This window comes from Echinops telfairi, unplaced genomic scaffold (assembly GCF_000313985.2).
Source record: "Echinops telfairi isolate 266 unplaced genomic scaffold, ASM31398v2 ScPeMD7_2;HRSCAF=8, whole genome shotgun sequence".
NCBI lineage: Eukaryota > Metazoa > Chordata > Mammalia > Afrosoricida > Tenrecidae > Echinops > Echinops telfairi.
In genome coordinates this window covers 15,300,055-15,325,289 of record NW_022103898.1, presented here as the reverse complement: position 1 = coordinate 15,325,289, position 25,235 = coordinate 15,300,055, and the positions used below count along the sequence as shown (strand labels likewise).

General features: G+C 57.7%; 1 protein-coding gene across 4 annotated transcripts in view; it reads left to right on the top strand.

Annotated features, from left to right (window-relative positions):
- Positions 1 to 25,235, top strand: part of TOM1 (target of myb1 membrane trafficking protein) — a 39,257-nt gene that overhangs the window by 9,492 nt on the left and 4,530 nt on the right. For all 4 annotated transcript variants that reach the window (XM_045289530.1, XM_004700318.4, XM_045289524.1 and 1 more), the window contains exons 2-12: positions 9,094 to 9,178; positions 11,188 to 11,266; positions 12,035 to 12,184; positions 12,303 to 12,437; positions 12,600 to 12,746; positions 18,073 to 18,189; positions 20,655 to 20,788; positions 21,748 to 21,781; positions 22,037 to 22,130; positions 23,000 to 23,120; positions 25,010 to 25,085. In XM_045289530.1, coding sequence (XP_045145465.1) covers positions 9,094 to 9,178; positions 11,188 to 11,266; positions 12,035 to 12,184; positions 12,303 to 12,437; positions 12,600 to 12,746; positions 18,073 to 18,189; positions 20,655 to 20,788; positions 21,748 to 21,781; positions 22,037 to 22,130; positions 23,000 to 23,120; positions 25,010 to 25,085 — 1,172 coding nt within the window. The remainder of the gene's footprint in view (positions 1 to 9,093; positions 9,179 to 11,187; positions 11,267 to 12,034; positions 12,185 to 12,302; positions 12,438 to 12,599; positions 12,747 to 18,072; positions 18,190 to 20,654; positions 20,789 to 21,747; positions 21,782 to 22,036; positions 22,131 to 22,999; positions 23,121 to 25,009; positions 25,086 to 25,235) is intronic.

Below are 25,235 nucleotides of genomic sequence, written 5' to 3'. Positions count from 1 at the left end.
GATTGTCCTGAAATGCAGGCAGCTCTGTAAAAGGGAAAACACACACACACACACACACACACACACACACACACACACACACACACACAGGAGGGCATGGGAGGAGAGGTCTTGCTGGCTTCAACCAGCCAGCGCATGCCTTGGCTTTTCCAGCTCTGCTCCCACTCGCCTGGATTCCCGACGCATCTTTCTCCTGAAGAACAGCTGGTGGGTTTGAACCACAGAGCTTGCAGTTAATGGTCCGACGCTTATCTGGTGATGTAGCGGGTACCCACTGGGATGCTCACTGCAAGGTCAGCAGTGGGAAACCACCAGCCGCTCCCCTGGAAGAAGACGGGGCTTTCTACTCCCATGAAGAGAGAGGCTCAGCAACCCACAGGGGCAGTCCCAGCCTGTCCTGTGGGCCCACTCTGAGTCAGCATCGACTCAGTGGCAGCGAGGGCGGGTTGGGAGTGCATGTTCAAGATCCTCCTGCTAACCAACACGTTCTCCAGGGCCGGACACAGGGCTTGTAGCAGCCTTACCATTGGGAGTGGCCGAAGTGTCACCTCGGTTAGGCCAGGTGGCCCTGGAACCACTTGCAGCCTGTGGTTGAAGAATGGCATGGGGTGGCTGCCACGGGTTGGAGTGAGGGCACATCTGACGATCATGGAACTTTCCGGGCGCGGCCTGGGAAGAACTGGTCATTCGGAAAGTAGACTTCTAGACAGTTTACTGGTTGGATGGGGGTTGGGCTTCTTTATGGATGTGATTTTAAAATATATTTTATGAGAGTACTGGGAGTCTTCACATAATGGCATGCTCGTGTTCTGAGTGATGTTTTTATAGCCGATAACGTTTGGTTTCCTGCTTATGTGTGCTAGGTAGGAACAGCGGGCTTGAATCATGCTTCATTCATTTCCTCCTCCCTCAGTGCATTCATTGTCCCTGTCCCTGTGCTGAGGAAGACCGAAGGCACAGAGGAGTGGAGGAACTGGTCTAGCGTTGCACAGCAAATGAGTGCTCAGATCAGGCCTTGAAATGAGATTTGTCGTGCCCCGGCCTCTGAACTTCCCTCCCACAGCTTCCTTTAGAGTGGAAGAGGTCTCCAGCGCATCCTTCTATTGAAGCCATGAGTGTCCTTCCAGAATAAGAAAGAAAACACTGTCATCGAGTCAGTTCTGACTCACAGCCACCCTACACAGGGTTTCCAAGACTGCCTCGTCTTTCTCCTGTGAAGCAGACAATGGGTTTGAACCAACGCCTAACACAGCACGCCCAGGACTCCTACTCCCCAAATAGATTTGTTCAGTAATGGCTCTGTCTGTATTTCTGCGTATGTTAGTCTGAGTAGGCTAGAGAGACAAATCCAGGGAAACTCGTGTATAATAAAGAGCTTTATATAAAGAGTAATTGTGCATTAAGAAAACATCCCATCGTTTTCATCCCAATGATGAAAAATACAACTTTCCTCTAGTTCCTAAGTATTTCCTCCCCGCTCCCACTACCATGACTCGAATTCTATCTTGCAAGTCTGGCTAGACCAGAGGATGTACACTGGTACAGATAGGAACTAGAAATACAGGGAATCCAGGGCGGATGATCCCTACAGGACCAGTGGTGTGAGTGGTGATACTGGGAGGGTAGAGGGAGAGTGGGTAGGAAAGAGGGAACCGATTACAAGGAACTACATGTGACCTTCTCCCTGGGGGACGGACAACAGAAAAGAGTGAAGGGAGACGTCGGACAGGGCAAGATATGACAAAATAACAATTTATAAATTATCAAGGGCTCATGAGGGAAGGGGGAGCGGGGAGGGAGGGGGAAAATGAGGACCTAATGTCAGGGGACTTAAGTGGAGAGGAAATGTTTTGAAAATGATGAGGGCAATGAATGTACAAATGCGTTTTACACAATTGATGTATGTATGGATTGTGATAAGAGTTGTTTGAATCCCTAATAAAATGATAAAAAAAAAGAAAACATCCCAGTCCAGATCATCTCCATAAGTCCGATATTAGCCCATATGCCCGATACCAATCTATAAAGTCCTCTTCAGACTCATGAACACATGCAATGGCACCAAGAGCAGGAAGATCACAGGCCAGTGGATGGGAAGTCTTGTGGATCCAGTGGCGTGGGCATCTCAGCGTTGACGGGTCTCCAGTGGTTCCTTCAGTCAGGGCACTAGCATAGGTCCATGTCCGCTGCAGTGTCTCCCAGGGAGTGAGTAGTGTTATCCACCTCCAAGGAGGATGTACCAGATTTCCCAGAATTCTCACGAAACACATGAAATGACGCTAAATGTGAAAGATCACAGGCCAGTGAGTAGAGAGTCTTTGCATCCATCTCAGCACTGGCAGGGGTCTCTGCATCAGGGTGGGTCCATCTGTCTTGTCAGCTGCTATGTCTTCCAGGGAGTGTCAAAAGAGAAGTGTCTCCCACCTCCAAGGAGGAAGTTCTGGATTTCCCAGAATCCTCAGGACAAGGCCGCCCACACAGCGGCCTCATTGGCTATTACCTGATTGACAGGCTGGACTCCACCCCTTCACTCTGAATCCTCTCAAGTTGACAAACGATTATATAAGGTAACTACCACACTGCACCCTACTCCTTGGCACGGAGTCATAGGTCGAACAAATGATTACAGTGCTCGGCAGCTAACCAGAGTCAGAGTCAGCCCAGAAACACGGGCTGGCCATTGCTTCTGAGAGGTCAGCCTTTGCAAACCCTGGGGGTACAGTTCTTTTCTGAGTCACCCAGGGTCCCCAGGAGCTGGAGTCCACTCTACAGCAACTGGTTTACTGGACACTTGGCATGTTGGCTTCACTGTGTGCTTGGCACCTCGCGGCAGGACGCGCAGGTTAGGAACGAGCTGCCTCCAGCTCTGTTTTCAAAGAGCAAAACTTTTCCCAGGAGCTACTCAAGTGACTGGACTCCTGGCTAACGGGCAGTGAGCACAGCGAGCGACTGTGAGCCCGGGAGAGTCCGTCCCAGGACCGGCCCTGCTGGCATGAATTCGCATCAGCTCTTGTCACAGGCCACAGGCCTCGAAGCACCGTCCGCAGCAAAGGCAGGTCGAGTCTGGAGTGGGCCCCACGGCTGCCCTTCCAGGTCGGCTAGCACGGTGGGAGTTCTGGAGTTGTGTCCAGAGCAGAGTGATCTCAGAACCACGGAGGTGAACTCAGAGGAAAAGTGAGGGACAAGGTACTTCTTAAGATTCAAAGAACTGTCGGTTGGAAGAAAGATTGGCATGTTCACACATCAGCGATGGCGGCAGGGTCACCGAGGCCAGTGGATCGAAGCCTCCCAGGGCTTGTTGCCATGGTGACCAGGCCTCAGCCTTCTCCCAGCAAGCCTGCACAGGCCAACGGTGGGGCAGGGAGTGACTTCTAGCCAGACTGGATATGCCCTCCGGAGAGATGAGTCCCCGGAAAAGTAGAAGGTCAGTGGGGAGCAGAGCAGAACATCCCAACGAGGTAGACGCACACAATGGCTACAGCACGGGGCTCGAACATTCGCACAGCTGTGAGGCTGGCGCAGGGCGGGCCGTGTTCCCTGCTGTTGTCACTGCATCGGAACCGTTCGATGGCACCTAACAATAGCTAACTTCTAGCTGTAGTCTTTGTAACTCCCACCAAATGGCTTTTTGCCCGGGGTTTGCGTACGGGGAGGAGAGGGAAGGTGCTGACAGGTGATCCGAGGGCATCGTAGTGGGGAAAAGCTGGACATCTAACGAGGGGTTGGTCAGCTCTGCCATCCTGCCAGAGTGGACAGTGAGCCATCTCCAAAGCCGGAGGAGGGTGTGTCTAGTCTACCCTGGAGTGTGACTATTGTCTGCTTCTGTGTAGCCTCGACAGTGCACTCTGAGAGCTAGCAGGGTGTGCTGTGGGAGGAGGGTGGAGGCCTGTCTCACCTCAGCCTCGAGGAATCGGCCTTGGCCGCTGATGCTGATGATGCGAGTCTCTCCCCTGGGAAGTCTCCTCCCCCCTTCTTGAAGTCAGAGGCGGTCAGCCCCTCCCAAGCCACTTTTTTATGCTGACCATGGACCATGGGTATAGAGAATTTGTCATCGATTCATAGACTGCAATCATTGCTCTTGCGCTCAGAGCCAATGGGAGACAGACGTAAACAAACAACAGCCCCCAAACTCAACACGACAGTTGTCTTGACAACTAGAGAGAGCTTAGGGAGGGGGCCCATGCCGAATGCTATTGGCTTAGTGAGTGGAAGGAGCAGCCTGACATCTGAGCAGAGAGAATAGTTTCTGGAAGAAGGCAGCATGCTGGAAAGCCCAGCCCAGAGGAGTGTGGTGGCGTCGGGGAGAGGCCCGCAAGCCCTGAACCGCGTGTAGAGGGAAGCGGGAAGCTGGGCTGGCTCATGCGGAGAAGCGCCCCAGTGGGATTCCAGCTCCGTGGTCTGGTGACCGGAAGCCTATGAAAGCTAGTGCAGCCGAACTCAGGAGTGTCATTCCGGGATGCTTTCAGCCGCAAGTAACAGGAAACCCAGCCAACAGACCCTGAAAGCACCCATCCCCGAGCGTGTCATGTTCCTCACAAGAAGTCTGGAGGTCAGGAGTTTTAGGTTGGATTGCCAGCTCAAACACCCAAGATCTTTACTTCTCTGTCTTCTTCGGCATGTTGACTTTTGAGCCCCAGACGCCCTGTTCTCATACTTTCGGGCTAAAAGGGAGAAAGGAAGCTATTTTTTCTCCCTGGGCCATACTAGTGTACCCCAGAAGGGAAGCCCACTTCCCCACCATTACCCCAGCAGCCATCTCTTTACTTCTCGACTGGAACTGGATCGGTGGCCCCCACCTCAGAGGGGGAGGATTGCCACTCTTGGCAGGGAAGAGCAGGGTAGGCTACCACATATCTGCCCCTGGAGCCCTGGCCCAGGCTGTGAGTTGGATCCCCTCCCCGACCCAGCAGACCTGCACGCCTGGGCCTTTCACATCAGAGCCACCGCCTCTTTCTCATCTGCTGGTGCCCCCTCTCTCCCGGGGACCTCCCGACCCAGGCTCTCAGCGCCCACCACCTGGCCTTCCTGCCTGTGACCCTCACACCTCTCTGCGCTCTCACCCCATCGTCCGCCCCTCATGGTGCTGAGGCTTCACTCCGTGAACTCGTTCTGTTAGCACTGCTGTTGCCCCTCCAGGCCGCCCTTCACCCTGCCAGCCGGCACCTCCCACGCCTGTACTCAGAAGGCACCTGCTCCCTGGCAGCTCTCGGTCCCATCCCCACAGCACCCTGGACCTCAGTTATGTCCTGGGGCATTTTGACCTGAAATGACTAGGGGGTGGGGCTGCAGGTAGGTGCTCGGCAGAGAAGGGGAGCAGGCGCCACAGGCATGTAATGACCCCCTAGTCTGGTGGGTCACAGCCACGCCAGGCCCACACATTTATGGTGACCCCGCAGAGTTGGAGCCTCTGCTTAGCAGCTGTGTTAGTCCAGGTAGACTAGAGAAGCGAATTCATTGACACTTGTGTATGTGTAAAGAGAACTTTATGTCAAAGAATAATTGTCTATTACGAAAACAGTCCAGATCAAGTCCATAAGCCTGATAACAGTCCAGATCAAGTCCAATGCCAGTCCATAAATTCCTCTTCAGACTCACACAGTACATGCAGTGGAAGGTCACGGGGCAGTGGGTGGAAAGTCTTGTGGGTCTCCATGTGATTCCTCCAGCTCCAGGGCTTGGGCTCCATCAGTGTAGCTCCATGTGGCTTGTCAGCAGGAAGATGAAACAGAGTGTGTCCCACCTCCAGGGAGGAAGACAGGAGTTCCCAGAATCCTCAGGAGAAGGCCATGACCACACCGAGGCCTCATTGGCTGTGATCTGATTGACAGGCTAGACTCCACCCCTTTGAAAATTGACAGATTATGTAACTGCCACAGCAGCCCACACAGATGGGCTTTGGGTCTCCACTCTACACTTCCCCTCATTCACACTGATATGATTTTGTTGGGTCTGGGTCTTTGATGTCTGATACCTGATCCCATTGACCCCCATGATCACACAAGCTGGTGTGCTTCTTCCATATGGGCTTTGTTGCTTCTCAGCTAGATGGCTGCTTGTTTGTCTTCAAGACTTTAAGACCTCAGATGCTATATCTTTTGGTAGCCAGGCACTGTCAGATTTCTTCACCATGTTTGCTTATGTACCCATTTGTCTTCAGTGGTCATGTCAGGGAAAGTGAGCATCACAAAATGCCGGGTTATAAGAACAAAGCATTCTTGCATTGTGGGAGTACTTGAGTAGAGGCCCAATGTGGCACCAGGGCTGTTCCAGTGGGGAGCAGAAGGGAGTCCACCCCAGGCAGTAAAGGCACCCTTCAGGGCCAGAGGTCAGTGGAGGGCCTGGCTTGACATCTCAACTCACTTCCTCCCTGTCTGCCAGTTACTTCACCCCCGCTGAGGGGCTTGTGGGTCCTGAGGACACTTCCCGATGGTCCTCTTCTCCTTGTCCCTCAGCGAGGTTACAGCAGACACTGGAGTGCCATCTCAGCTCATAACAGCAGGCCTAAACCTTGCCCCTGTGGTGCTGCCTCAGCCCCTGGTTTTCCAATCTTGCACTCACTTCTGCTTGGGGCAGGTCAGCTGTGGCCTCCCTCCCACTGCGCTGTCAGCTGCTCGAGGGCAGGACCTCATTGGCTGCGCGCACTGATGTCTCCCAGGGCCCAGTCTGCCGTCTGCAAGACACAGACCAGAGTGGTTAAGGTGATAAGACCCTGGGGACAGGTCCTGGGTGACGTCACTCATGTGAAATAGCTAGGTCAGACACATGCATGGAGCCCAGTGAACAGTGGTTACCAGGCCCAGGAGGGGCAGGGCAGTCATTGCCTAAGTAGCAATGGATTCTTTGGGATGTGGGCAACACCGATTGGAGATGTTGTGCAACACGGTGAGTGTAAGCAACGTCATTAATGTACACGTGGCAACATTGAATTCAGAAATGTGTATTTCTTTAATAATGTTCCTTAAAGTACAGGCATAGGCGCCTTTGGACTTGAATGTGAGCTGTGTGGCTCTGGGCACCTGGCTGACTGCTCTGGGCCTCAGCCTATCCAGGGTCTCTGGCGTGGGTGGTTGGTGAGCATAGCTGAGCTGGAGAAGGCTTAGTCCTCAGTAAGCGTGCGGGTGTGATATCACTTGTAATGAATGTGAGGGGGGAAGTGTTTCAGACAGAAGGCAGAGGCTCTCAAGGGCAAGGACAGAGGCCAGCCATGAGGCATCCAGACTTTCGGACTTCACGCAACAGAGGACCAGGCATGACTTTCAGACAGAGAAGGATGTGGACTGGATTGTGTGAGAAGAGAGGCAGCCCAGGGTGCTGGTGGCTGGGGGAGGCAGGGAGACGCGGGCCGGCCCGCATCAGGCTGTCAGAGTAGTGGTGGCGTCACGTCCACAGCTGGATCCACGGAACTTGGCCTTGAACGCCCAGGGGGAGAGAGCTCCAGGCTGCTGCCTGGAAGGCAGACCCGGGAAGCCGGGGGTCAGTGTTGCCCACTTTATCCGGAGTCACCACAGACCTGGCCCCCTCAAAGCAGCGAGCAGTCTGGGAACGGACTGGCCAGGGCACAGAGCTGCTCTGTGACAAAGGGCTGGGGTCCCACCTGGAGAAGGTGGGCCAGGACCAGCTGCCTGTCTCTGGGGGCCACTCCTTCCTTCCTTCCTGTGGCCCAGCTCACAGCACTGTACCTGACAGCTGTCCATCACCCACCCTGCCCCTGAAGGCGGTCTGTCCCCACCTGTGCGGCCACGGGTGGCCCTGCAGATAAGAAAACTAGGCCTCTGGAGACGCAGATCCTTGCCCAGGGGTCCTGAGTGAGGGTGAGGCCAGCCCGACCAATGCCCAAACCCAAGGTTCCTGCCAGCATGCCAGGCAGCTTATCTGAGCCTGTGTGGAAGCGGGGTGGAGGGGGTTGGGGCGGAGAGGACGTTTGGAGGGCTATGCCTCAGACCCCACAAGCAGGGGACAGACAACTAAACAGTCAGCTGCCCTCGATTCCAAACAAGCAGGGGACAGACAACTAAACAGTCAGCTGCCCTCGATTCCAAACCCTCCGCTGCCAGCCCCAGACAGACGGTTGCCAACTCTCGCCCTCAGGGTCTGCAGGGTGGAAGAAGGTTGCTCCCAGGAGCCTTTGAGGGGACCCGGCAGCCACTCCCACAGGGGAGGCTGTGGTGACCTGTAACCATTGTCTGCATTTCTCTTTCTCCAATGCACTCAGCTTCTGAAAATAGCCAGCCCAGTTAGTGCTGTGATTAAAAACAAACACAAACATCGCAGATCCCAAGGGCTTACTGTCTCCCTTCACTCATCACACCTGCGCCCCGGCACAGCTTCCTGGGGAAGCTCTGAGCTCTGAGCTCCGCCTCCGCCAGTGGGGCAGACAGCCGGCCCCACCTGTTCCCTCTCTGCCTCTGCCTCCTTGCCCTGGCCCTGTCCTGGCTGCACCTCTTCCCCTTCCTTCTCTGACCGACTCTGCCCTGGATGCTGCTGGCCTGGGGGCTAAAGAATGTGCCTCCTGCTCAGGGCTGTACCCCATCACTCCCAGGTGCCTTCCTTGTGCGGGATCACACACTCGCACACATGGCCTCTGCTGTGGAGGCTCACGTCCCCTCTACCCACCTGCCTGCCTTCCCCAAACTACCTACAACCCTTTCAACCCTTGACACACTCCCAGAGAAGGGAGGTGCTGGAGGGGATCCGGCTGGGGAGCTGCTGGGAGCCAGTGACCCTGCGTTCTGGGCGGAGCAGGCAGGCGGCCTGGCTGATTGTCCAGAAGGACACTTCCCAGAGAGCAGATCAGTGGCGACAGAGGGAGCCGGCAGCATGGGCGGAGGTGGGTAGTGCCCTCATCCCGTGAGCACAGTGGCCCTTTCAGAAAGCTGGGCCTCACGTCTCGGTGTGGTCTGCCCCACACAAGCCCTGTAGCCCTCCCTGCTCATCGTCTCAGGCAACCTGACCAGGTTCCTTTCCCGTCCGACTTCCTCCTCTCCCGTCTCTTCCCGCCTTGCACAACCTTTGCCCCCACCCCACCCCTCCACACACGCGCAGTATTGGGGGCCTCCGGCCATGCCCCACGTGACTGTGGTCTCTCTTCCACAGAGAAAGCAACAGATGGCTCCCTGCAGAGCGAGGACTGGGCACTCAACATGGAGATCTGTGACATCATCAACGAGACCGAGGAAGGGTGAGGCCTTGCTCACCACGAGGAGGGTGTGTGGGGGGCAGGATGGCCGCGCCTGCCACTGGGTTCTGGGAGGGGCAGGAGGGGGTCCTGGTCTTAAGTTTGATTGTAGCCCGGTTTCCTGACAACTTTGTAAGGTCCCTTCCTCAGCCCCACCCCAGGCTCTCTCTCTCTTTGTGGGGCCAGGAAGGAGGCTATTGAGAGTCATGGTCACGCCCAGTCCTCACTGACTTTCGAGAGACCCAGAGGTGTCAAGTTCAGAGTCAAGGCCTCGAGCATGTGCATGGACTCAGCAACAGCTTTTCAGCACAGGGAGCTGCCTGTCAGGTGCCAGGACTCCCAGCCATGCGCTTGTGTGCGCAGGCAGACTCGTTTCCTGCTGGAAATCAGCAGGGCGGGGGTCCCGGGGGGTGGGGACAGTGAAAGTGAAGTGAACCTGGTCCCTGGTGAGAGTGAGCCTTGGCTGAGCCTTTCCTGCCCTCTCCTGTACTGAGCCCCATCTCAGTCCATGGCATCAGGCAGGAGTCTGAGCCTGGCTCCTAACCTCTGACCAGCCAGCGCCTACTGGTTGGGTGACGCCGGGCAAGGCCCCCAGCCACTGTAGGCCTTTATCCTATCCTCCTCAAAGACAGAGCTTAGCTACACCTAGAGAAAGGGGGCTGCCCCAGGAAAGCCACAGGGCGGGCTGTGAGGGGCTGCAGACAGGTGAGGCCTCTGCGTGGTAAATTCCCAGCAGTACTTGGGAAGGATGGCTCTTCTCTCCCTTCTCACCAAGGTCATCGTGCTGTCCTGAAGGGATCCTTCCAGCCAGGGAGAGCCCGAAGCAGGCAGGGAACTGTGGGTATGTGCCCCAGCCCAAAGTGGGGTTGGCTGTGGGCAGCTGGGTCAGAGTTCAAGGGCTACCAGGTAACCTCGTGGGCCAGCCCAGGAGCTGGTTCGGGCGCACTCGGGCCTGCACCAGGAGTGAGGAGAGTAGGGGAGGACCTGGAAGGGGTGGGAGCCCCAGGAGACCAAACCAGAACATGAGAAGGAGCCCTGCTGGGCTGCCAAGCTCAAGGTCAGAGGTTCAAACTCACCAGCCGCTCCACGCTCCACAGAGCCGAGGCTGTGTGCTCCCGTCAAGGTGTGCATCTCGGAAACCTTTGTAGACAGGGTGGGTCAGCCGAGTATTGCTGCTGCCCAGTCCTGGCCCCAGGGTCCTTGAATTGGTTGCTGTACCTGAGGGCCTGCTCAGCCCCAGGTGTTGGACCAGCTGCAGGGACGCAGCCATGACTCTGCGTTCGTCATCTCCTCCCCAGGGCCTGTGGCCACACCTGCTCTGCTCCTGGGGCAGGACTGACTCCTGCTAGGCATGTGCCACTTCCGGTCCATTCCTGAGGCCTCTTCCTCTGGGCCACGCCCTGGGAAGTGGAAGCCAGGCCCTTTAGAGAGCTGCCGTGGCCCACGGGCCAAGGCCACATCTGCAACGGAAGCCAGCCTCCCCGCAGGACAACCCTCCCTGGGCATTTGGCGATGACTCTCACAGCCCTGGGGTGCTCCCCTTGGTAGGCCGCAGTCCCGACCGACCCCCAGCCCAGGAGGTCGTCAGTACTCCGCTCCGTGCAGGGCTCATGCCCAGAAGCCTCACCATCTGCCTTCGCGCTGTGAGTCCTGTTCACTGTGCCCCGAGCCTGGTGCCTGGCAGGCCTGTTGCCATCTTGAAGGTGGCAGGCACGTGGTAGTGCTGGGCAGCTCTGGGAGCACAGAGGGGAGCCGGCCGGTCCTCAGGTTTCACTGGGCATGAGAAGCTCTGGCCAGCCCAACACCCGTTCCTGTGGGCGAGCTCTGTGCTCACCATCAAGGCACACTGGACTCAGAGTGCAGCTCCGAGAGCCACCTAGGCTGTCCTGACCTCCTTCGGGCCTTCTCCTGGCAGAGAGAGGCTGAGCCTACGCTGCTGCCGAGCCCAGATGTAGGCCGGCTGCATCTGGGAGCTCCGGCCTCAGCTGTCCTGCCCTTGCCCTTCTTCCCAGCCCCAAAGATGCCTTCCGGGCAGTGAAGAAGAGGATTGTGGGGAATAAGAACTTCCACGAGGTGATGCTGGCTCTCACGGTGAGTGTCCGGGCCCCTGGCCTCCCATCAGTCTGTCCCACGGTGGCACCCAGTGGTCTGTGCAGGTGGCCTCCCCAGGCTGCCCTGGGCTCCTCATCCACACCTGGGCTGAGCACAGTACAGCATGCTGACAAGAGCGGTCTTCTGGAAGGTTCTCCCACCTCAGGCATACAGGCCCACTGCATGAGGGCCTTGGCAGAGGACTCCAAAGCTGGTGGAACAGAAGCCTAGTCGGGGCTAGGGCTACGTGGCACCCTGGTGCCCTGAAAAGTGAGCGTGACCAAACCCGGGGGCTGGGACGAGGACGAGGGTAGCCCTCACCTCGCTGCACTGCCCGCCCACAGGACCCCAACTGCCGGAGGGGCTTGCCTGGGTCGGGGGTGGGAGGAGACCAATGTGTGTCAAGTGCTGTGACTCGGGTTCAGCGGCAGCCAGGGCTGCTGTGCAGGGAAGCAGGAGGGAGGCGGGTGCTTCCCCCCACAGCCTGGTCAGAGGCCGAGTGAAAGGCCAGCTTCTTGCTGTCCACATGCAGGCGCGCCTCCCCTCCAGACCAGGCTCAGCCCAGGACTGAGTCCTGTCAGCCAGTGCCCTCCAGCTGGCCCCTCACCTCCTGTCCATGTGACGGACCCCCGCACATAAGCCCCCGCTGTGTTTCCCCTTCAGGAGGGAAGCCCCCGGCCTCTGCCCGGCCTCCCCTGAGGGATGTGGGAGAACTGTGTAGATAGGGCCTGAGGTGAGGGTGGCCTGGTGACACCCCACATCCCTCAGGTCCTGGAAACCTGCGTCAAGAACTGCGGGCACCGCTTCCATGTGCTGGTGGCCAGTCAGGATTTCGTGGAGGGGGTGCTGGTGAGGACCATCCTGCCCAAGAACAACCCCCCCACCATCGTGCACGACAAGGTGCTCAACCTCATCCAGGTGAGTGCCATGGGCACAGGGGCTTCTTAGTGCGAGGGTGCCTGCCCGCCATGGCTGCTGGGGAGTGTGGGGGGACAGTGAGCGGTGGTTACTGCCATGTCCCCTGTCCCCCTCTCAGTCCTGGGCTGACGCGTTCCGCAGCTCGCCCGATTTGACAGGTGTCGTCGCCGTCTACGAGGACCTGCGGAGGAAAGGCCTGGAGTTCCCCATGACCGACCTGGACATGCTGTCACCCATCCATACACCCCAGAGGGTGAGGAGAGTCTGCCCTGGGCACAACCTGAGCGAGCAGTGGGTAGAGGAGGCAGGCCTTGTCCCCCAGGGGGCTTGCTGTAGTTACTTCCTGTTATCCTTGGAGTCCCTGGGGCCGCTTCTTCCCCAGGAGTCCTCGTTGATCCTGGTTTTTGTCCTCTAGACTGTGTTCAACTCGGAGACCCCTTCAGGACAGAATTCTGTGGCTTCTGACCCCAGTCAACAAGTGGATGCCAACCAGCACACCGCCCCGCCACCCACACCGGCCGCACACCCTGGCGACGCGCCTCTCACACCAACTTCTGAGCAGGTAAGCAGCTGGCCACAATGGGGCCTGGGCCCATGTCCACACCCTCAGAGGGTCCACCTGAGTACAGAGGTGGCAACCAGTGGAGCCTGCGCTCAGTTCTCACTGCAGCCCACAGGCTGTGCCAGTCCCCACCCCCGTGTTGGAGATGAGAGAGCTGTGCTAACCTGCCCAGACTCACAATCCATCAGAAACCTCTGGGATTCAAGTGCAGGTCTGATGCTACCTGTGCCCCATCGGAAGGAGTGGGGGTGGGGGGTTTCAGACCGCTGGATGGTGCCCCCAGCACAGCAGGCCCCTCCCCACGAGCAGCTGGGCTCTACCCCTATGGTTTGCTCCCTTAGCCACCAGAGATTTCCCTTAACAGAGGTGCTGGGCAAAGACAGGAAACCCCACCCTGGCATCGCCCTAGGGTGCTTCTGTACTACAAAGCCCAAAGGAGCTCTGAGACTGGCTGGTGGGTGGGCTTGGGCTTCCCCAGGTCGAGCTGACTAGCATGGAAGGGCCCCCCTGGACTTGGTGGCAGGGTGACCTGCACAGTCTCTTGCCTCAGCGTCTTCCTCCAGACGCTGGGGGAGTCCATGAGCTGCAAGGAGAGTGCCGGGCTGCTCACAGCCAAGAGCCCTGCTCGCCAGCTGCGCAGGCATTCTGTAGCTATGCGCAGAACAGATCGATGTCCATTCAACAAATTCCTCCTTTTGTGAAGAATATGTATATATAGCATTTTGTTTCATGTCATCGATCCCACTTCCTCCTGTGCGTGCTGTTTCCATCCCCCTCCTTCCCTTACCCTGCTGAGCTCTGTCCCTGGGTCGGTGTGGCCCTGGGATCTCACACGGTGGACTGAGGAGTGCAGACTTTGCTGGTGCTGCTGCGCCCTTCCTAGACCTGCCTCTGTTGGGCATACAATTGAACATGAGTTCATTTCCAGGCCCAGGAGGGTGACTAAAGACCGTAGTCTCAAGGGGTCCACCAGACTTGATCTACCCAGCAAGCCTGGTCATTTCTTGAGTTTGGGACTTGTTCTGCATGTTCTCTTATTCTTCACAGGGCCTTCTGTAAAAAATTTTTTAAATTATTTCGTTGGGGGCTCATACAACTCTTATCACAATCCATTCGTGCTTCCATTGTGTCAAGTATATTTGTACATTTGTTGCCATCATCATTCTCAAAACATTTGCCTTTCTACTTGAGTCCTTGGTATCAGCAACTCATTTCCCCTTCCCCACCCTCCCTCACGAACCCTTGATAATTTATAAATTATTTTTTCATGTCTTACACTATCTGATGTCTCCCTTCAACCACTATTCTGTTGTCCGTCCCCCAGAGACAGGGTTATATGTAGATCATTGTGATCAGTTCCCCCTTTCTACCCCACCTTTCCCTTCCCCTCCTGGTATCTCTACTCCTAATATTGGGGGTGGGGGTTCATCTGTCCTGGATTCCCTGTGTTCTCAGCTCATATCTGTACCAGTGTAAATCCTCTAGTCTAGCCAGATTTGTAAGGTAGAATTGGGACCATGATAGTGGGGGGAGGAAGCATTTAAGAACTAGAAGAAAGTTGTATATTTCATCATTGCTATACTGCACCCTGACTGGCTCATCTCCTCCTGGCAGCCCTTCTGTCAGGGGATGTCCAGTTGCCTACAGATCCCCACTCTGCACTCCCCCTCATTCACAAGGATATGATTTTGTTTGTTCTTTGATGCCTGAAACCTGATCCTATTGACACCTCTGGTCACACAGGCTGATGTGCTTCTTCCATGAGGGCTTTGTTTCTTCTCAGCTAGATGGCCACTTGTTTACCTTCAAGCCTTTAAGACCCAAGACGCTATATCTTTTGATAGCCGGGCACCATCAGCTTTCTTCACCACATTTGCTTATGTATCCATTAGTCTTCAGCTATTGTGTCGGGAAGGTGAGCATCATGGAATGCCAGTTTAATAGAACAAGTATTCTTGCATTGAGGGAGTACTTGAGTGGAGTCTCACAGGGCCTTCTTATGTGATCCCTTTCAGAGCAGTTGGTCGCAATGAACAAGCACCATCTAGTTCTCCCGGGCTCAGGGTTGTGCAGACTAATGTTCTCGTGGTCCATCATTCCATCCAATCCCTAACTGGGTCTTCAATGGTCCTCACTCCTTTCCCCTGGACAGGAGGGCCACCCAGGGTGCTGAGTCACTGTAGACTTGGCCCTTGGGTTGGCAGTTGTGGCCTGTGTACTGTGAGAGTGTGCACTTCTGAGCCACTTGACAAACTTCAGACGCAGCACATCAGCTAAATGTGAATGCTTGGCTGCTGGAATTGCTGGTAAGAAAGACACAGGTTTATCTTAGAGACAGATGAAACTGAACTTCTCAGAGATGAGACCCCACACTCAGTGTGTATGGGATTATTTGCACATGCAGACACGTAAACATACCAGCAGCCTCGCATACCCGGCCCACTGGGAGAGAAGCTGCTGTGCTTTGAGACCCCATAACCAATTATGAAATCACCCTCTCCCTCAGGGTCACAGGTATGATGGGAAAGTTTTCTGATGAGTGGGTAAAATAATTGAAGGTGCATAAAAATCCTAAAAGCCACTCTATGGTCCAGACCTTGTGGAAGCAGGCCGGGGTGCTAACCCCTCGGCTGTGGTCTGGCACGTGTGTGCATGGAGGTTCGGATGGCTCCTTGGGCTAGGAGATTGTTGCTGAGTAGTTAAATCTCCTTGTCCCCTTCTGTCCAGTCGTCTGGGCGTACACTGCTGTGCTCCCAGAAGTCCCATGTGACGTGGATACACTGGGTTTGTGTTTAGTCATTGTCCCCTCACTCTCACTGCGAGAACATTTCATTGAGCTCATGCAGAACCTGTACATGGATCAAGAGGCAGTCGTGCGAACAGAACAAAGGGCATCCTGTTTGATTTAAAGTCAAAAGAGGTGTATGTCGGGGTGTAGCCTCTCACCATGCTTATTCAATCTGTATGCTCAGCAAGGCATCAGAGAAGCTGGATTATATGAAGGATGCAGCCTCAGGATTAGAAGAAGACTATTAACAGCCTGCAGTATCCAGTTGACACACCTTGCTGGCTGAAAGTGAGGAGGACTTGAAGCACTTCCTGGTGAAGATCAAGGACGGCAGCCTTCCGTGTGGACGACAACTCCGTGCCATGAAGACCAGACTCCTCACAACCGCAATAGTGGGTCACACGTGATACAGGGAGAGAAGGGCGAAGCGGCCAAGAATTTTGCCTTGCTTGGATCCATAACCGACGCTCCTGGAAGCAGCAGTCAAGAGATCAAGAGCACGTTGCCCTGGGGAAAGCTGCTGCACAAGCCCTCTTTAGAGTATTGAAGAGCAAGGGTGTCGCGCTGAGGACTAGGGTGGGTCTGCCCTGGGCCGTGGGATGCTCATTCACGTCCCGCATGTGAAAGTGGGGCACTGAGTGAGGAAGACCAGAAAAGAACCTGTGGCATTTGGCTTGTACTGGTGAAGGGCATTGAAAGCCCCATGGACCGCCAAACGAGCGCACAGGGCTGTCTGAGCAGACGTGCAGCCAGAACGGTCCCGCAAGCCAAGGTTGGCAAGGCTTCATCTCGTGTGTTTCGGCTGTGTTGTCAGGAGAGAGCAGTCCCCGGAGAAGGACAGCAGGCTTGGTAATGTCGAGGGATGGAAAAGTAACAGTGAAAAGGCCCCCGACGAGGTGAACTGACACAGTGCCTGCAACAGTGGGCTCACACATGCACGCCACCGCCACCTGCCGAGAACACCCATGAAGGAGCACCTCTGCTGAGTTTCCGCAGGTGGCAGTGGGGCACAGTGGGCACATGTGCCCTGTAGGAGCTGGGATGGAGATGCTGCCCTGCTCAGACCCTGGTGAGGGTGAAAGCAGAGGTGTAAGTCATATGCTTGCACTTAGTAGGTGGTCACCAAGTAAGTGGCTGCTGCTGTCACAGCCATCAGGGCACAGATGGCACTCACATTTTGAAATCAGCTAACTGTAGCATAATTTAAACTGTTCCAGCATCTCCAAAAATACCCTCTACTGACTGCTCGACTTGCGGTAACGGTCCTTCTGTCCAATCCGTGTTGGGAACGTTCACGTTGATCTCTTGAGAGTTCTGTCTACACCGTGTGCATTGGAAATGAGCCACCTCGGAGACTCACAGCCGCATCTGTTGGAAGAAACAACCCTGAGGCTTACACACAGTGCTTCCCCACGCAGAGACTGGCCCTGACGCCCCTTGGACCATGTGTCCCACGGCCCTCCATCAGTTTCACACTCAAGCTGAGCCCTGGGACACCAGAGCTGACTCGGGGCAGCACACAGTCCCACCCCTGGCAGCATCCCCGTTACCCCAGAGGAGAGAGGAACAACACCCCTGGCGCCCCAGGAAGAGGAGGGCAGCATCCCAGTTACCCCAGGAGAAGAGAAGGGGCAACATTTCAGTGACCCCCAGAGGAGAGGGAATCGCGTCTCGGTGAGTCCAAGAGGAGCACAAAGGGCCTGCAGCTTGGAGGACGGTGGCCCAGGCCCCTGAGGGACCCTCAGACACATGAGTCTGGGTGGACCACCTGCTGCAGCAGATCAGGACCCCATCACCGGGCCTGGCAAGAAAATGGCTAAGCCGGCTGCTGAGTGCTTAGTGTGCCAGTGCCCGCAGCCTAGCAGCTTGAAGAGCAGGGCCCTGAGTGCCGAGGGTCACCAACACGTGCTCAGACTGAACCCTCACCCATTCCTCAGAACCATCCCCACTGTCAAGACCATGAGCAGGTCGTCACCACGCACGCTTTTCCCTGACAACTACTGCATCTCAGCCACCAGACATCCCATGGAATGAAGAGCCCCTGCTCCCTGCTACCTGGTTACCTCAGCTCTCTTCCTCACGCCCCTCTACCCGGTGCCCCCTTCATTGTTAATGCAGCAGTGTGTGCCCCTGGCCTCCCAGCCGGTCGCTCTGCCCTGCCTCCCACTCCCTTAGCAGCGCCCAGCACGCCTGGTCCTGACCCTTGGGAGAAGCCACCCCCGAGGCCTCATTAGCTGCCACTCTGGACCCGAGAGACGCCGCAGTCCTTGCATCTCGGCTCGGTGATTCATTCACCTCCACTTGTTTTCCTCGGGTCTCTCCCTGCGCCAGGCTCCCCGTTTGAAGATGGTAACGGTTGGTAGCAGCTCTGAGGGGTGGGGGGCAAGCCCACCACAGGCCTCTTCGTGCAGGACTATGGCCCAGCAACCAGGGAGGAGGCAGCCCTACAAGGACCCCAGCAGGTCCCACCCCAGGGCTGCTGGGGTCAGGCTCCTGCCCAGACTGGTGTCTCTTACCGCGGGCCCTGGTGTCTTCCAGATCGGGAAGCTGCGCAGTGAGCTGGAGATGGTGAGCGGGAACGTGCGGGTGATGTCAGAGATGCTGACGGAGCTGGTGCCCACCCAGGCCGGACCCGCAGATCTGGAGCTGCTGCAGGTGAGCATGCACACGTAGCACAGCACGCGTTCACCCCCTGGTCAGAGCAGGAGATAGTTGAAGCAAGATAGACTCCATCAGGTTGGAAGTCAGTTCTTTCCTCTGCTGGTTTTTGGTGTGGACACAATCCCCTTATGCCTCCATGGAAATGCCGAGCCTCTGCCTGGCAGTCGGCTCAGCAGCTGCTAGCAGAAAAAGCTGGAAGGTGAGCATCAGCTGGCCAGACGCCGGAGGAGGGCTCAGCAGTGAGCAAGGCTGGCGGGCAGCAAGGCGGCCTGGAGAGGACAGCCATGGACTTGGGGGCAGCAGCTGGTGGGGGGGAGCTGCTGGTGGTGCTCCCATGGCCCCCATGCCAGCTGTGCGATCACAGGAGCCCAGGGGCTGTGTGTGGGGACAGACGCCTGCCCTGTGGAGGTGGCACAGAGGGGCTGCCTGAGGTACCGACAGTGTTGGAGTTTCCAGGGCACAGAGGGGCACAGTGCACCTGTGCTTATCCAAGCAGGCCCTCTCGCAGCCAGTGGGCCGCCTCTTCTGGAGCGCAGGGCTTGGCTCTGACCCTGGGCTGACTGTACAGGTGCCGGCACAGTGAGTGCGCTTGCCCAGGGCCCTTGCATCCAGGGTGGGAGCCTTGGGGTTACGGGGTGAATGAGCACATGGATGGGAAGCTCGGTGAGAACCGATGTGTGAGTGGGAGCAGCCAGGTTGCCCCAGTGCCGTCAGATGTGGGGGTCTCAAGCCGAGGCCACAGAAGAGAACACTCAGTGACAGCTCCCAGACGTGGGGCACTTCCCTGGTGGCAGGCTCTGATGTAGCACAAACCAGACCCACAGCAGCGCACAGCACAGAGCAGACTGCCCATAGGGTTTCCCAGGCTGTAGCTTTACGGCAGCAGACCAGACCGCCTTCTCTCTCTCCCACGGAGCATCTGTGGGTCTGAACCACCAACCTTTGGGCGCACATTCCCTTGTTAATCCTCACCACTTCCCCTTCCCCCATGAGGACAGTACTTTCATGATCCCCATTTATCAGATCAGGAAACTGAGGCAGACAGGAAGACAGTAATGTGCCCAGACTCACAGAGCTGGGATTTGAGCGTAGGCTGCCTGACTCCAGGTGCCAGTCCTCTGCCTTGCCAGGGGCTAGCAAGGAAAGAAGCCAGGCTGCAGGGTGCCCGGTCGGCAGGCCGTCGGCGGTAGAAGTCACTGCACGCTGCCCCACCCGCACTCACTGTGAGGAGCTCCTGGCAGGTGGCCTGGCCCTGGCAGTGGGGAGGGTGGCAGAGTCCAGAAGGCCTGGACAAAGGTTGAGCTTCTCCTGGCCTGGCTAACAGCTCCTGGAGAAAAGTAGACTGGAGACAATTGTGCCAAGGACTATCCCTCTGGACCTCAACACCACGGCCAGTCCCCTGGGGGCAGCTCCCTGAGGAAAGACACGTCCCTTGACCACGAGCAAGCCAAGCCTGTGTTGGTGACGGTGTGTCGTTCCAACCCTCATAAGCCTGTAGGACAGAGTGGGACTGCCCCGTCGAGCTCCCGGGGCTGCGTCTGAACAGTTGGCATTCAGTTGACAGACGAGCGACCCCGAGGTGCCTCTGGGCACCTTCTGAACTTGCCCTGTGGGTTTCCTTGTTTCCTTCTTGAGATGTGAGTCAGTGCACACGTTTCCCACAGCAGCCTCTCGTTGGGTTGGCAAGAGTGGTGTGTCGCATAGAGAGTTTGCAGTAGAGAGAGACGTCGCCGTGATTGTCCGGCTCGGTCCTGGAGCAGAAACTGCACCGTGTGTAATGGAGAGCCCGGGGGACTGATGTATAATGTTCACTTCTTAGCGTTGACACACGTCGGACTAACGTCCCCTTCCTTGGGTGGGGCCAAGCCCCCAGCAAGGGCCTAGAGGACCTTCTCTACTGTGTGCAACTTGGATGTAAACCAGAAATCACTTCAAGGTGAAAACCATGCTCACTGCCATCGAGGCATTGCTGACTCGGGTTTCCAAGTCTGTAACTGTGTGTGGAAGTAGATTGCAGCCCATCGTGTAACCACTGCACCACCAGGGAGCCTCAGGATGAAAGGGTTGTTGTTGTTGTTTTAAAGAGTTCATCGGTAGTGCTGTTGAGGCAGAAATTCAAAACCAGGTTGAAGTTGGTAGTGAGTGTCATCTGGATTTCACCCCAGCACTGTGGCCTAGCATGCCCAGAGGAGAGGCTGCGCTGTGTCCCCTGGAACCTCCCGCCTGCATCTCCTCAGAACTCTCCAGAAGGCTGCACAGAGCCAGGTTCCGCCGCAGAATGGGTTGGCAGGCTGTGCCCAGTGCCGTAGATGTCAGTACAGAACACGTCAGAAGTGAGACTCCAGGCCCCTGAAGCCCCATTAGGAACCCCCTCCTTCCTCCAAGGCCTAGAGCCCCATCCTGTGGAAGTGACCCCTCTCGGGCTGGTGGGTGACCACCTGTCTCCCTTCCCTGGGCAGGAGCTCAACCGGACGTGCCGGGCCATGCAGCAGCGGGTCCTGGACCTCATCCCCCGCATCGCCCACGAGCAGCTGACCGAGGAGCTGCTCCTGGTCAACGACAACCTCAACAACGTGTTCCTGCGCCACGAACGGTGGGGGGCCCTCCCTCCCCCAAGTGTCGGCTCCGCCCAGGGACACAGGCCACTTCCTGAGAGAGGTGCCGGCCTAGCTCCCTGGGAAGCTTGGTTTCACCAGCCCCTGATGCCAGTCCCACCGAGGACCTCGTCTGTGCAGGGGCGAGAGAGGTCCCGTGAGGAGTGCGTGAGCACTGCATCTCGCTCTAAGTGGGACGTGTCGGGCTGCCGAGCAGCTGGCAGGCAGGGCCGGGTGGGGCCTAGTCCCAGTGGTCTGGGGCGCCAAGCCCAGAGCCCTTCCCGTCCACTGGGACGGTGGTGCACTGCAGCCACGGTGCCCGGCTCCTCCTGCTCTGAGTCCCAGGGTGCCCACCTCCCGGCCACCTTGGGCACAGAGGTAGCTGTGCCCCTCCCCCGACTCAGTGGGACTTCCCCTTATCCCAGGGTCTCGACCCTGATCCCCTCAGCCACTGGAGGCAGGCTTGGCCCTGCCCCCCTCTCACGAGGCACCTGGACTTCCGGGTGAGGCCATCTGCCCAAGGCCGCACCAAGTGGCAGGGTTGGGCCCAGCAGCCCTTGTCCCCATCAGCTCAGCTCCCCTCGGCCTGTCTGTGGGCTAGTGAAGCCACAAGCCAAGCTCACGGCCATCGACTGATGGTGCCTCAGTGACCCCCATGGGACAGGGAAGAGGGCAAGAGGGGCTTCTGCCTCAGACCACGCAGAGCCCTGCTCACCTCCCACTCTCGTGCGCGTCTGTAACTGAAAGGGTCACCCCACCCTCCACTGTGTGCCCGGAGCCCTTTTCCTGGCTGGTCTCTGCTGAGGGGCGTGTTGCAGGGACACGCCTGCACTCAAGGTGGAGGTGCCTTGCTGGACTCAGGGCGCTGTCCAGGGCTCTGCCGCTCACCTGCAGCCCGGTTCGGTTTGAGACCCAGGCTGTGGGTGAGAGTTCTGAAGCAGGTCTTCTCTGTCTCCAGGTTCGAGCGGTTCCGGACAGGACAGGCCGCCAAGGTAACAAGGCCCCTCCCACCCGGTGACTAGGTCCTGCTGTGCCCTGGGGCTTGGTTACTTACCCAGGATCCCTGCTCACACTTGATGCCACTGTCCTGCTCAGTAAGCCTGTGCACCAGCTGATGCCCAGGGCCCTTTCCGACCTCCCCCAGGTCCCGAGAACTAGAAAGCGAGGCAGGCCGACCCACAGCTTGCGGGCAGGAGTAGGGCTGCAGGCCACAGGGTTGAGGGACATGATGTCTCATTCTCTTTCAGGGCCCCAGTGAGGCCGAGCAGGCCGCAGATCTGATCGACATGGGTCCGGGCCCAGCAGCCCCCAGCCACCTCTCATCCCAGCTGGCAGGAATGAGTAAGTGTGTGTGTGTGTGTGGGGGGGGGGGTTAATGTACACAACTGGAGCTGGAACCCCAATAGCAAAAAGGTGGCCCAAACTGTACCTCACTGGAGTGCCAGGCCGAATCTCGCTGCCGGGTTGGTTGCCCATGAACCCTCCATGCCCCCCCACTTCCAGCCCCAGTGCCCACAGCCTCGCCAGGAGGCCTGCTCCTGGTCTGGTCCCCTGGGTGCCTTTGGGCAAGTCCCTTCCGGCCCCTGCATGCATGCACGCCCCCTGCTCTGCAGCACAGGGAGGCCCAGAGCATCTCGCAGGCGGTGGTGCAGACTGCTTAGACTGGTGGACGAGGAGTGAGGAGAGCTGGCCAGGCCCCAGGACACTGCCAGTCAGTGGGTGCGTCCCCAGCTCATCTGTCACGGCAGCGATGGCCTGCTTTCCTGCCAAGCTCCAGGAGAGAATGGAGATCACAGATTTGAATCACTAAACACGATTTTTCATATTGTCTTAACGGCTGACCGCCCATCTGGAGCCCTGGCTGTGCCGTCAGTTCCATGTTCGGCTGTTCAGAGAGAGGCTGGAGGTTCAAGTCCACCCTTGGAGAGGAGGCCTGGCCCCATGTCTGCGAGGCCACCCTGGAAAGCCTGTGTGTGGAGCCCAGTTAAGGCTGGCACACACGGCATCCTTGGGAAGGAACACACTGGAGCTAGAGAGAGGATGAGACTTGCCCAGAGCCCACCACCTGCGGGTGGCTTCCCCCACCCCCTGCTCAGGTCCCACTTGGCTCTGTCTCCACACCAAGTGCCAGGCCCTGGGTCCTGCAGGGAGCAGCCCTGTCTGCCAGCACAAACGGCGTGTCCTCCATGTGGCCCTCCCTGTCCCTGCAGACCTGGGCTCCAGTAGCGTGCGGAGCGGCCTGCAATCTCTGAACACCTCAGGCCGCCTGGAGGACGAGTTCGACATGTTTGCACTGACTCGGGGCAGCTCTCTGGCCGACCAGCGGAAAGAGTGAGTGGCCGCCCTGCCTGGCCCTGCAGGGTGCGGGGCACGGGCCAACTGAGGCACAGCACAGAGCCTTGGAGATGGCCGGTTCCTGTCCCCCAAGTCGGTCCTCCAGGATCTTCTGCTCCCATGGCCAGTGGGAAGGGGAGGGGGGTGGCCCACCACTCATGACCAGCCATGTCGCACACACATATAACTCGACGTCATGTTGTCAGGGCACAGGAGGAAACTGAGGCAGCTCTGGGTTGGAAGCCCAGGGCTGCCTGGCTCCCAATCTGTCTCAAGCCCACCCCCTCTCTCCACCACATGCCAATTCCCCAGGGCATGATAAGCTTCCGGGCCTACTAGGCCTTCCGTTCTTGTTCTGCCCCCACTTGTAACTCCCCAGGCCATCCCTGCTGCCCTCTGGCCTGCCTTCCGAGCACAGAGCTGGACTCTAGTCCCTCTGCGGCCCGTCTCCACCTCCCGCAGCTGGCACGGGGCCCAGCCTGCCGGGGCTGGCTCCCCTCAGGCTTCCCCGGGGTGTGTGTCACCCTTTGCTCTGACTCCGTCTGAGGACACCACCAAGGGCCTCCCTCCCGAGAGCCCCTCCTCACCGCCTGCCCTGTGTAGGCACATGGACCTGCCAAGGCCACCCAGCTTTCTTCTTTTTTTTTTTTAATCATTTTATTGGGGCCTCGTACAACTCTTACCACAATCCATACATGCATCTATTGTGTCAAGCACATTTGTACATTTGTTGCCATCATCATTCTCAAAACATTTTCTTTCTACTTGAGCCCTTGATATTAGCTCCTCATTTTTCCCCCTCCCTCCCCGCCCCCCCTCCAGCTTTTTTGACCTTACTAACCTGAGAGGTCTTTAAAGTCGCTTTATTTGTTTTTTTTAATCGTTTTATTAGGGGCTCATACGACTCTTATCACAATCCATACACACATCAATTGGGCCACCTAGCTTTCTGCAACTCCTGCCCCTGCCCAGAGCCAGCCCTGAGTTGTGGGCTGCATCCTAACCTGGGCCCTGGGCCCAGCCCCCGTGGCTGCTTGTCATGAAGCTAAGTGTCCTGCCGTGCCTGCTGCACAGAAGGAAGCATGGGGCCCACAGCCCAGTCCTGAGAGCCAAGCAAGCAGTTGTGCTGGGCCCCGGGTGGACGGAGGCACAGGCTGCAAGGGGGCTCCCTGGGACCTAAGGCCTCAACGGAGAGGGCCTGGCGAGCAGGCGTCTCTCTGCAGTGCTGCCTGCACGCAGGAAGGGAGGGGGGCGGTCTGTGCGGAGGCTCAGGGGCAGGGGTGAGCATGGTGCTGGAACGGTGGCAGGGCCACACAGCACCTGTCAGAGGGAGCATGAGCCCTGGTGTCCTCATGGTTACGCATTGGGCTGCTCACCACAAGGTCTACAGTTCAAAACCACCAGCCGTCATCTGAAAAGCTGGCCTGCCATCCAGCATCATGCAGCTGCGACGGGTGGGTGAGGGCCACCGGCGCCCCACATGCTCTCAGCCAATCCAGCCATCTGCCGGCATGTGCTCCACTTAAAGGCAACCTTGTACAGACCCAGCTCTGACACAGGGAGTGTGGCCCGGAGCCCGGGTCACTGGAGCCATTTCTCACTCCCTGGGGCTTGGTCCACTCCAGTTGTAGTCATGGGGGCGCTGGGGCTGGGGCTCCCCAGCTTTGGGCCTAGGCCCATCTGCAGGTGGGAGATGTCTCCCCTGCACAGGAAGAGCACTGCTTCCGTCCCTGGCTGGGCAGTGAGGAGAGGCCGTGGCCTGGGTCCTGCTGCCAGGCTGTGGGTCCAGCTTGTCCCCTGCCATCACCCTGCCCCCTCCTCACAGCCCCCGGTGTGCTCACCTCCACATGTTGGCATCGAATAGTGTGGCTGCTCTTGTGTTTCAGGGTCAAATATGAGGCCCCGCAAGCCACAGATGGCCTGGCTGGAGCCCTGGACGCCCGGCAGCAGAGCACAGGAGCGGTAAGCAGGGGCCCAGGCGCCCTGGGTCTGTCCAGACGGGGGCAGCATGTGCCGGGTTCCAGGCAGGCCCAGAGCAGTAAGTAGAGGCCCGGGCACCCTGGGTCTGTCCAGACAGGGGCAGCATGTGCCGGGTTCCAGGCAGGGCCAGAG